The sequence below is a fragment of the Rattus rattus genome, chromosome 1 (genome assembly GCF_011064425.1).
Source record: "Rattus rattus isolate New Zealand chromosome 1, Rrattus_CSIRO_v1, whole genome shotgun sequence".
NCBI classification, from domain to species: domain Eukaryota; kingdom Metazoa; phylum Chordata; class Mammalia; order Rodentia; family Muridae; genus Rattus; species Rattus rattus.
The window spans coordinates 28,982,535-28,993,476 of NC_046154.1; the positions used below are offsets into that span (position 1 = coordinate 28,982,535).

Consider the following 10,942-nt stretch of genomic DNA (forward strand, 5'->3'; position numbering starts at 1 on the left):
TGGTGGTCGGAAACCTTGCAGTTCTGACTGACTAGCAACCAGGCTGCTTCCTTATGTATACAGATTTCATAAAACAAAGACAGACTCCATTTCCCAAGAAGGTACAGATCATATTATTTTGTCTCTGAACATGTGTCTGATTTTTCATTGCATGTCCAGGTTTACAGGTTCAATTACAGCCAACAAGTACAGATAGAGCAGATTTCATTTTTTATCAGACCCATAACTCCATTTTAAAGGATGTCTCTGCCAAAGCAAACATGTTTAATGTATGACAGCCTGATTTTAGGCTGGCAGCAGCCGCGGCTTCAAAGCACTCCAGACAAATAGAAAATTTCTGAGCCAGTCTTTTTATGGATGGGAAATCGTGATACCAAACTCCTTTTACTTAAATATTTTAATCATCTCTAGTATTAGAAAGGTTTTTTAATTGATTTGTCTTTATTACTGTGTTCTACTCCTCTAGGAGAATACCCCATACAACTACCTACCTATCTTTAAACTACATTTTCAGAGAGTTCTTAGCTCTATTGTTAGAAGAAGCCTTTGATCCTTTGCCAGTTCTCCTGGCTACTCAGTTTGTCAACTATCTCTAAGTTTAGCCTGTTCTAATTATACTGTTTGAGTTTGCTTAGGGGTGGATACAGTGAGAAGATTCTGGAGTCATGGCCTCATAAAGAAGTGTCTAGAGGGGTTGGGGATTTAGCTCAGTGGTAGAGCGCTTGCCTAGGAAGCGCAAGGCCCTGGGTTCGGTCCCCAGCTCCGGAAAAAAAAAAAAAAAAAAGAAGTGTCTAGTGTCTTTATGCTTATCACAGTCTCTAGGGCATAAGGAGGCTTCCAGATAGGACCAGATAAAATTATTTCCCTAAAAGCAGAAGGGGTAGTAAGTTTAGGACTTTGCTAAAAAGACTCAGACATAATTTTCTCAGGGAAGGATATAAAATAAATCATAACACAGGAAACTCCCAAGGATGCAGAGAACAAAACCTAAAAGTGAGAGACAGGATGACAGCAATGGCAGCATTCGGCTCAGCCTTCTGGAACTGTGCCAAAGAGCTGGGCTGGCTTCATGGTCACCATTTCCAGTGGACTGCATGTCCCCCTTTCTGATTGGTCAACTTAAAGGTTTGCGGATCTTGTTGTGTGGCATTTTTTAGTCTTTGGAAGATGACTGGGAGAACAAGAGTTAAAATTAGAACAACTCTAATTTATTCCCAAATTAATAATGAAAGACCGATAGTCTTGTGTTGAGACAGAAGATGGCAGAGTCTATGAAAGTTTGTCCACAGCCTCTGCAGCGGAGATCAGTCCTGACCGCCCTAAGCTCACAGCCGAAGGGCGTTGATAGAGAAGCTGTGGATTTATTGCCAAGTGAGAATGTCTGTAAGCCGTGGAGATGGGATCTAAATGGTTCCCATGTTAGCTTAGCCTCCCAAGTGTTACGGTTACAAGCATTTCAGGGAAGAAAGATGGTTCAGAGGCTACTAGGTTTGCAGGGTAGAGACCCAAAGGTCAGCCAGCTCAGCCAACGCCTGAATTGAGAGTCTGTGTCAGACCAGATGGAGGCTGAAACCACGTCTCACAGGGCATCCTGCAGAAGGAAGTAAGCAAGCAAGCAGTTTACCAGAAGCCAAAGCACGCTGCTGATCAGCGCATTTCTGCAACAGCGTTGGGTTCTTAGCTGTGGGACTTCTCATAGAGCAGGGGGAGGGTGGGTTGTAGAAAGTGAGACGGAATTAGTTTCAGGTTAAACCAAAGATGGCTGTAGCTGAGACAAGATGGAGGAGCCTTTGTCCTGCCATGGGGAGGACTTGAATGTTTTTGCAAAGGACCCAGGTTTGGTTCCCAGCACTCAGATGGTGGCTAACGAACTCTGGCCTCCCTGGACACTGGGCATGCATATGTTTACATACATGTGCATAAATCTAAAGTGGATTGTTGTTGTGTGTTTTTGTTTTGTTTTGAGACAGCATTTCTCTGTGTAGTCCTGGCTGCCGTGGAACTCACTGTGTAGACCAGGATGTCTTTGAAGGAAGAGAGGTCTGCCTTCCTTTGCTTCCCAAGTACTGGGATTAAAGTCATGCACCACCACATCTGGCCCATAAAATTTTTTTTTTTTTTTTTTTTTGGTTCTTTTTTTTCGGAGCTGGGGACCGAACCCAGGGCCTTGCGCTTCCTAGGCAAGCGCACTACCACTGAGCTAAATCCCCAACCCCCCATAAAATTTTTTTAAAAAGCATTACACATCATGACAAGAGCATGGTCTCACATAACAACAACCTAAGTTCTGGATTATTAAATAGATAAGGCAATTCACGTCCTTGAGCTATAGTTTTTTTATCTTTCAAGTGGTATTAGAACATTTCCCTCTATATATGATTTTAATACAATCTATTAAAAGGAATAAAAACTATTTAAAAACCCACACAGTGAAATTCACCATTCCCAAATTGTACTGTATATCTCAGTGAACAGTCGTGTGGAAGATTGGATGATAAGCTCTGTAGGCTCATGTGCTTGAATGGTTGGTCCCCCACCAGTTAGTGGAACTGTTCTAGGATTGGGCTGTCACCTTGTTGGAGGAAGTATGTCACTAAGGGTGAGCTTTGAGGTTTCAAAAGTTCGTGTCAGGCCCAGTCTCTCTGCCTGCTGCCTGCCTGCTCCCAGCTATGTTGACTAACCTAGAACTAAGCAAGCTTCTAACGAAGTGCTTTTACAGGAGTTACCTTGCTTGTGTCTCTTCAGCAAAAAACACTATCCAAGACAAGTTAGAGTAGCTTCTGAATACCGTATGGTTTTTAAATTAAGATAACATGGAATGTCTGGGACATTGTCAGATCGTCAAAGGTCTCCTTAACAGTTTATCTTGTTAGTAAAGAGGGCCTGTCTGCATCTCTCTGAATGCTCTCTCTCCCTTCCTGGGTTTTGCTATTCCTTTGTCTTTGCAGCTTCGTGTCATCTACTTTTCTTTTTTTTTTTTTTTTTTTTTTTTCTTTTCTTTTTTCAGAGCTGGGGACCTGAACCCAGGGCCTTGCGCTTCCTAGGCAAGCGCTCTACCACTGAGCTAAATCCCCAACCCTGTCATCTACTTTTCTTAAACAGGCCTCCCACAACCTGCTCACCTCCCTGATTTCTCTGCATCATTCAGACCCCTCACAAGCCTTCCCTAGTTCTCACATCCAGGCTGAGTAGCCACTCGAATATCTCTTTATCACATCAAAATCACTTATCTCCCACATTAATTAGCTTGAGTGAAGGCAGGGACAGACACAATGTCTTGTTCCCTGTCATGTCCTAGGTGCCTGTGACGTTTCTCATATCTTATAGGATAGGCGTTAAAGGAGTGAGCACATCCTCCAAAAGCAGTGTTTCAGTCTGGCTTACAGTTCCTGTGCTGGTTGATTGTGATAACCGGAGCAGGTATTATCAGGTCAAACGCCCATTTCTCCTCTCCTGAAGCCTGTGATTTGCTTTGATCTAGGCAAACAGAGTACACTCAACTACTTACTAAGCACACACTCCTCTATCGCAGGTGCCTTGGGAGAGCTCGATGCTCTGATGGATCAAGTTCATATGCAGAACCCAGACTGGCAGCATCCTTCAGATCTTACCACACGGTAAGTAGGCTTCCTTCTTTGAAGAAGGAATGACTAGAATTGGGTTACAAGAGAGATGAGTAGTTTGGTTATACTTGTTTATTTCCAGAAAACGAAGCATGACCCTAGACTGAACCAAAAATTGGGGACTAAAACTCAGGTTCTAATATTAGATGCACAGTGTTTAACTAACTAGCTGTATAATTTTGATCAGTTCACTTCATTATATGCTTATAAATTTTCTGGTTGCAAAGCTCAGGTTTATTCTTTATTTATTACTGTGTAAGTGCATTGTGCATGGGGGTGGGGGGTGCTCACGTGCTGTGGCACACATGTGAAGGCCAGAGATTAATTTAGTGGGGTCAGTTCTCCTTCGCTTTTACGTGGCTTCGAGGAGCTGAACTGAGGTGGTCAGTTTTTTGCCGAAAATACTTTTCCTTTTACTGAGCCATCTTGCTGGCCCCCAAATCATGTTACCATCGCCCCTTCCTCCTCCTCTTTCTTCACCTTCCTCTCTCTTCAATGTTACAAGGTTTTTCTATTTAGGCCAGCCTTAGCCCTCTGAGTCTTACATATTACATAGTCATGTACCCAGCTTCGGTACCCAGAGTATAGGCTGGGCAGGATAGCACACACTTTTAATCTCAGCACTTGGGAGCAGAGGCCAGTGCATCTCTGTGAGTTCAAGGCCAGTCTGGTTTACATAGCAAGTTCCAGGCTGGCCAGGCTTGCATAGTGAGACTGTGCTTCAAAATAAGTAAGGAAGTGTAGAGCATGTGTCTGTCTGTTTTGAGATAGGGTCTCCTTATGTTGCCGGGCTGTCTTCAGAATCATGCTCCTCCTGTTTCCTGGGTCGCAGGTTACAGGCCTGTACACCTAAAGCTGACCTAAAATCCGGGGCTTGAGGCTGGCAGGGTGGCTTAGCGAGAAAAGGCAGTTACTGCCAAGCTTATCGACTTGCATTCACCCCAGAACCCGGGCAGTAGGAGGGAATGAACTGCTGTAAGTTCTCTTCTGATTTCCACATGGGCACTTGCACCACACACATGTGTGTGCACATAATTAATTATTTGATTAATTAGTTAAATTTAAATTTAATTCAGTGACTCAACAACCTTAGGCTAGGCGTAGTGGCACACACTTTAATTCCAGCACTTGGGAAGCAGAGGTAGACAGATCTCCGTGAATTTGAGGCTACCCTGTGTGTGCACACACACACACGCACACACACACGCACGCACGCTCGACTAAAGCCTTGGTGCCACTGCAACTTTTTCTCTGACACTCTGTATTAGGTAGGGCATCGGGAAATCACAGGGTCTGTCTGTGTACTTAAAGCTGAGCAGAACTCATCATTTACCTGGGTTATTCCATAATAATCTTGCAAGTCTTCTGTGTCTGTCATTGCTGGACTACTGCTCTTAACTCAGAAGCCAGGGAGATTGTTTTTTAAAGATTTATTTATTTTATTTATATGTGAGTACACTGTCGTTGTCCTCAGACACACCAGAAGAGGGCATCAGATCTCATTACAGATGGTTGTGAGCCACCATGTGGTTGCTGGGATTCAAACTCAGGACCTCTGGAAGAGCAGTCAGTGCTCTTAACTGCTGAGCCATCTCTCCAGCCCGGGAGATTGTTTTAAAGCACAAGTTGGGTTCTCCTTTTTCTCTCTGTCGCACTGGCTTCCAGCTTCCCATCCTCAGTCCTCTAAGAATGACTGTGTGCCTTGCCTGGTTGCTGGCCTCACCTACCACGTCACTGCTTACTCTGTTCTAGTTTTACTGGCTTCATCAAAATCACAGCAGTTAATCCCAGTACTCTGGAAGCGGAAGCAGGATAATTGCTATAGATTCTAAGCTATCTTGGGGTATATAGCAAATTCCAGGATACATATCAAGATTCTCTCAAAATCAATGAAATAAAGAACAAACAAGACAACATGAGGAGTTCTCAGATGGTGTCGGGGTAGAAATGCAGCTCTGATGTACGCTCTAGATTTGATCCCCAATACAGACACGCATCTCAGAAAAGAAGAAGTGGCGTGTAATATAAAGTGTACTAAATGTATTTTGGAGTCAGAGAATGAATTAATAGTCTAGGCTTTTCTCCCTACCCCTCCGTATGACCTTAGGGAAGTTACTTACCCTGAGGCTCAGTTCACTTCCCAGTGCATGAGTTACTCTGGTACTTTCCGCGTAGGGTTTCGCTATTAGCTTACATGGGTGTTTAAAGAATTCAGCAGGTAGTCTCATACAGCGATAGATGAACGTTCAGTACTGCTTCTCAACAACCACCTGTGTCGGTTCCAGCCTTAACTCGGGGAGAGAGGATCTAAGAATCCGTCGAATCAGTGTCCCTGCAAAGCCCAGCTGGCCCTTTGTACACAGCATGCACATGGAGGGCGGAGGACAACCCTTAGGAGTTAGCTCTTCCTTCCCACATGTGGCTTCTGGGCACTGAAGTCAAGTGTGTTAGTTTACTTTCAGAAACTCTGTCCACTGGGCCATCTTGCTGACCCTCCTTTGCCCTGGCCTCCTCAATACTGGGATTACATGTGTGATCCCACCACGCCTGATTAAGAATTTGTGTCTTTGACAAGCTCCCTGAGTGGTTATTAGCAACATTTTTGAAATTGAAATTGTGTCAAATTATTAAGGGTCTTTCTCAGAACCAAGACCCAGAACATGACTAAAGGTGACACACATACACATACACTCTCTCTCTCTCTCTCTCTCTCTCTCTCTCTCTCTCTCTCTCTCTCTCTCTCTCTCTCTGCTCACCCGCCCCCCCCCCCACACACTCTGGCCCTCCGCTCTCTCCTCTTTCTTTCTCCCCTCTCTCCTCTCTGTCTGTGTCTCTGTCTTGGTGGGGGGTGGTTTGTTTTTTTTTTTTTTTTTTTTTGAGACAAGATTTCTCTGTATAGATCAGGCTAGCCTCAAACTCAAAGATCTATCCACCTTTGCCTCCTGTCTGCTGGATTAAAGGTGTGCGCCACCCCCACCAGGCTTACAGGTGACTCGCAGACCTGCTTGTGGTGTTTGGTTATTCAGTCTCTCCACTTTCCGTGTGATGTTCACACGATGACTTGCCTTCTCTGGGAATTTTTTTTTTTTTGCCTAAGTAACCTTGACCTGTGTTGTCCTGTTGGAGGCACGGGTCTGATGAAGCAATGAATTACAGACACTTCTAGAAGGAGACATTGTTTTCTCACTTAATTATTTTGTTTATTTGAGACAGGGCTTGTGTAGCTCACACTGGCCTTGCACTCATGCAGCTGAGGGTGCCTTCACTTGCCAGTGCCGGCCATAACAGGTGTACACACCAGGCCTGGCTCTAACACACTCACGGCTGGCTTTCCTTAGAACAGATGAGGGCATGGCACATATCATAATACCTATGTGGGAATGAGGTGACGTTGAGAGTTGGAAGGAAATAGCCTTTTTGATGGCTTGCTTATATTTAAAATAGTGTAAAATTTCTAAAATTATAGCATCAAAATATTATATTAGCCATGCATGGTAGCATACACTTCCAGCACTCAGAAGGCAGAGTCAGGCAGATCTCTGTGAGTTTGAGGGTAGCCTGATCTACAGAGTGAGTTCCAGAGAAACCAGAGCTGTGCAGAGAGACCTGTCTCAGACAGCAACAACATATGATTTGATTTCTAGAAGTAAAAATATCTTTTTGGGTTTTCAAGACAGGGTCTCTCTGTGTAACCTTAGCTGTCCTGGAATTCACTCCTCTGTAGACCAGGCTGGCCCTGAACTCACAAAGATCAGCCTGCCTTTGCCTCCCAAGTCCTTGTGTGCCACCATTGCTGTCTGAAATCAACATACCTTGTAAAGTAGTCGTGCTAGCTATTTTGTGTACAAACGACCGTTCCGCCTGAAAACCCTTCCTGTCTTCATTCTCCTTCTCTCAATAGAAATTATGCCCGGTTCCGACAGCGACCTCTGCAGAGATACAGTCTGAGTCAGTGGGTTGACAGAAACAAGCGGAGCCACCACCGTTTCCAGCGCCTCCCAGACTTCTCATACAGTCCCTATGTTTCACCCCATCCACAGTGACCGTCCCACCCAGGACTCTCCACAGCAGCACCGTACTCCTCTGCCATTTGTGTTTGTATATTTTGAGTTTTATTTTTCACAAGATTTTTATTTAAAGAATTTGTCAACTTTTGGAAGTGCCCATTACTGTCTTGAATTTTTTTTTTTTTTTTTTTTTTAATGAGGCCACCTCCGCATCCCTGGTTTGTGTCTGTCTGTTGTACATGTTCAGCAATGTTAAGCAGTGTTTTTCTGTTTGTTCTTTGTTGTTGCTGCTGCTGTTTTAAAATTTGAAATGAAGGTGATTCCCTTCTGAAGGCCTGTGACAAGTCAGAACAGCTGTAAGCACAGGCAGTCTTGTTCAACCGGAAGGAAGTATCTTTCCGTCTGCTGTAAGGAGGAGGTTGTTCTGCAGGCTAAGGGCCGGTGTTAGTATTGTTGACTTGTGAATAGATAGAGGTCACTTTTAACAGCCCCTCTTTTTAAATCTGAGTTTCTTGAATACTTGTCAGTATTTTAATGTTGCCAATTCAGTACATTGGAAATAGGATAGATCTGTGGTTGTGCTTCCGCGGTGCGGGGCTCTTCTGCTGGCCTCTGAGCCAGAAACTTAAAAAAAAAAAAAAAAAGAAATAGGATAGAGAGGGAGAAAAGTCCTGTTGCAAGGATAGATTAAAAATGTAAATCCTCTCCTTTCTGTACCTATTAGCTGCCTTTAAAAAAATTATTATTAATGGCTCCTTTCACTCTCTGTTAAATATCTTTTGTTCATAATGTTTGAAATCTTATACATCTTAACTGACAGAAGACAGCTGACTAATCCTTGTGGTTCTCCGTGGTCTTGTGACTGGTTGATCTCTGCCCCTTTTCAGAGTTAAGAGGCGCCTAGGGATCTTTGGTTTCTTCTGCCCCAAGTTCATGTGTTGCTGCTAATCAAGGGACCTTTTCCTATGAAATCCTTCGGGAGTCACGCTTGCCTCTCCTGTTGGTACAGGTACCCTTTATACCCTGCGTGTTAGTTGGTGTTGTGGCTTTTGGTCCCTTGTTTCACATTAGTACCGGAGCAGCTGGGCAAAGTATGATTGAGCCCTGCACCACAACCTCACCTACTCTAGAGTAAGGTGTGGTGTTCCCGCCAAAGCTGACAGGCTCTGTGTACTGTCTTAATGGATGTCTTAGAAGATCTGTACTTCTTACAGGCAGCTCTAGGCGACATTCTGAGAGGGTTGACTGTATGACATTGCTGCTGTGGCCGTCACTCTGAAGTGACTCAGAGTAGCCTAGCCTCTGTCTGCTTTTCTTTCTGTAGTCTCATCGTATATGTGGCTAACCCACCCTAAGTAGTCTACTCCACTTCAGAAAAGTGATCTTTTTGTTCTGTTTTGTTTTTATTTTTCAAGATAGGGTTTCTTTTTATACTCCTGGCTGCCCTGGAACTCACTCTGTAGACCATGCTGGTCTTAACTCACAGAGATCTGCCTGCCTTGCCTTCCGACTGCTGGGATTAAAGGCGTGGATCACTACTCTTTGGCTAAATAAGTGACCGTGATTAGGAAAATCTTGATTTTGTTTGTTTTGTTTTCAAGCCCTTAGTAGGTTTGGATAAATGTTCCCAAGTGTTTGTTAGTTTTATCCAGTGAAGGATTTTTCTTCCTTACTTACCTTTTTTTGTGGCAGGGTCTCCTGTAAAGCCTAGGCTAGCCTTCAACCCACTATTTAGCCCAAGATGGTCTGCACTTCTGATTTTTCAGCCCTGCCTCTCAAGTGCTAGGATTGAAGGTGAGCAGCATCATGCCCTCCCTCCAGCCCCCACCCCAAGACGGGTTTTTGTGTATCCCTCCTGACTGGGTAGACCAGGCAGGCCTCCGAACTCAGAGATTCGCCTGCCTCTGCCTCCTTAGTGCTGGGATTAAAGGTGTGCACGCCCTGCTTTTGACTTTTTTTTTCCCCCAGAAAGAATTTTCTGTTCCTTAGTTCTTTGGTTTAGATTCTGGGACTAGAGTTTGAAAGGCAAAATAGTCCAGTTGCCTCTCTTGGTGGGCACAGTTGTCCTTGGCCTCAGTGGTCACTTGTCCAAGCTGCTGTAATTAGCCTGATAGAATGGCATATGCCAAACAATCCACTTTGGGACCAAAACAAACTCAAAGTCAGTATCGCTGGTGGCTGACGTTCCCCACGGGTGCCCCAGAGAGTGAAGGGACAGCATTTTGCGTAGGCAAAACTCTAAGATGTTCCTGCTCTCCTGGCACCAGGAGGAATTAAGACTGAATGTATAATGGGAGCATCGCCTTTGCCAAATGAGATGAGTGACAGGTTAACTAGAAATGTGACAATCACATTTCCTGTAGCTCAGATGATTCTGTTCTTCCAAAGTGTTAGCAGCCTAATTAAATCTGCTGGACGGGGGGTGGGGAGGGAGCTGTTCTGTAGTGGTTAACATGGTATTCTTTAAGGAGAAAAAAGCCAAAGAGAACTCGTCTGGCTTCTTAGCCTTTAAGATGGTAATGGGCAGAACCTGGGTTTAATCTCTTCAGAGCTGCACATCTTGTACGTTTGAGATTGGCCTCTAAGTCTTGTATTGCAGATTAAATTGTTGCTGTCTTTTTAAATTTGAGTGAGGGTTATGTGCATTTAACTGTGTACCTGTCTTTTATCATCCCCAGGACATTCTTACCATAGGGGTCTTGACACAGCAAAGTAAAAAAGTGTGTTTGTAAATAGTTACTTGTAAGTAAGGAGTCTAAATAACAATAGTTTTGCATCTAACCTGGGCTCCGATATACTTGCATTGTTGTCAGGGTCAATTATGAAACGTTTGGTGCCTCCTTTTTTATCATGTTTCCCCTTGTAGCGGTTGTGTTTAATGTCATTAAAAAGAAATAAAAGTTCTCGTCAGTGGCATATGTACTGTGGCCGTCTGTCTCGGGCTTTGGAGGAGTACTCTTGCCTTCCTCTGCGTAGGTCGTTCAGTAGGATATGGGAGGGTGGCGGCATTTAGTAGAATCTGGTTCTGGGAGGGAGAAAGTGCTTGCTCCCTGTTCTTTTGAGGGTAAATTACAGTGCTGAGGAAGGCGTTCCAGCAGCTAAGAAATGTTGGAATTGATTGGGATTTGCAGCTACATATGGTGCATGTCAGGAGCCTGACACTGGGGGAGCCCGAAATACTCCTGTGCTGCTGTTTTTGCAGAGGGGGAAGACCAGGCTGCCGACAGCAGGCAGGCAGTGCCTTGCTTCCCTTCCCATAGTTCCCTGGTTGGCCACTGTGTCTGCTTAGGAAACCATGCTGTTCCAGAGCAT

At 44.4% G+C, this 10,942-nt stretch overlaps 1 protein-coding gene across 4 annotated transcripts in view; it reads left to right on the top strand.

Annotated features, from left to right (window-relative positions):
- Positions 1-10,546, top strand: part of S100pbp (S100P binding protein) — a 40,656-nt gene extending 30,110 nt beyond the window's left edge. For all 4 annotated transcript variants that reach the window (XM_032897321.1, XM_032897298.1, XM_032897314.1 and 1 more), the window contains 2 exons: positions 3,533-3,617; positions 7,525-10,546. In XM_032897321.1, coding sequence (XP_032753212.1) covers positions 3,533-3,617; positions 7,525-7,666 — 227 coding nt within the window. In that variant the 3' untranslated portion in view covers positions 7,667-10,546. The remainder of the gene's footprint in view (positions 1-3,532; positions 3,618-7,524) is intronic.
- The last annotated feature ends 396 nt before the right edge of the window (positions 10,547-10,942 follow it).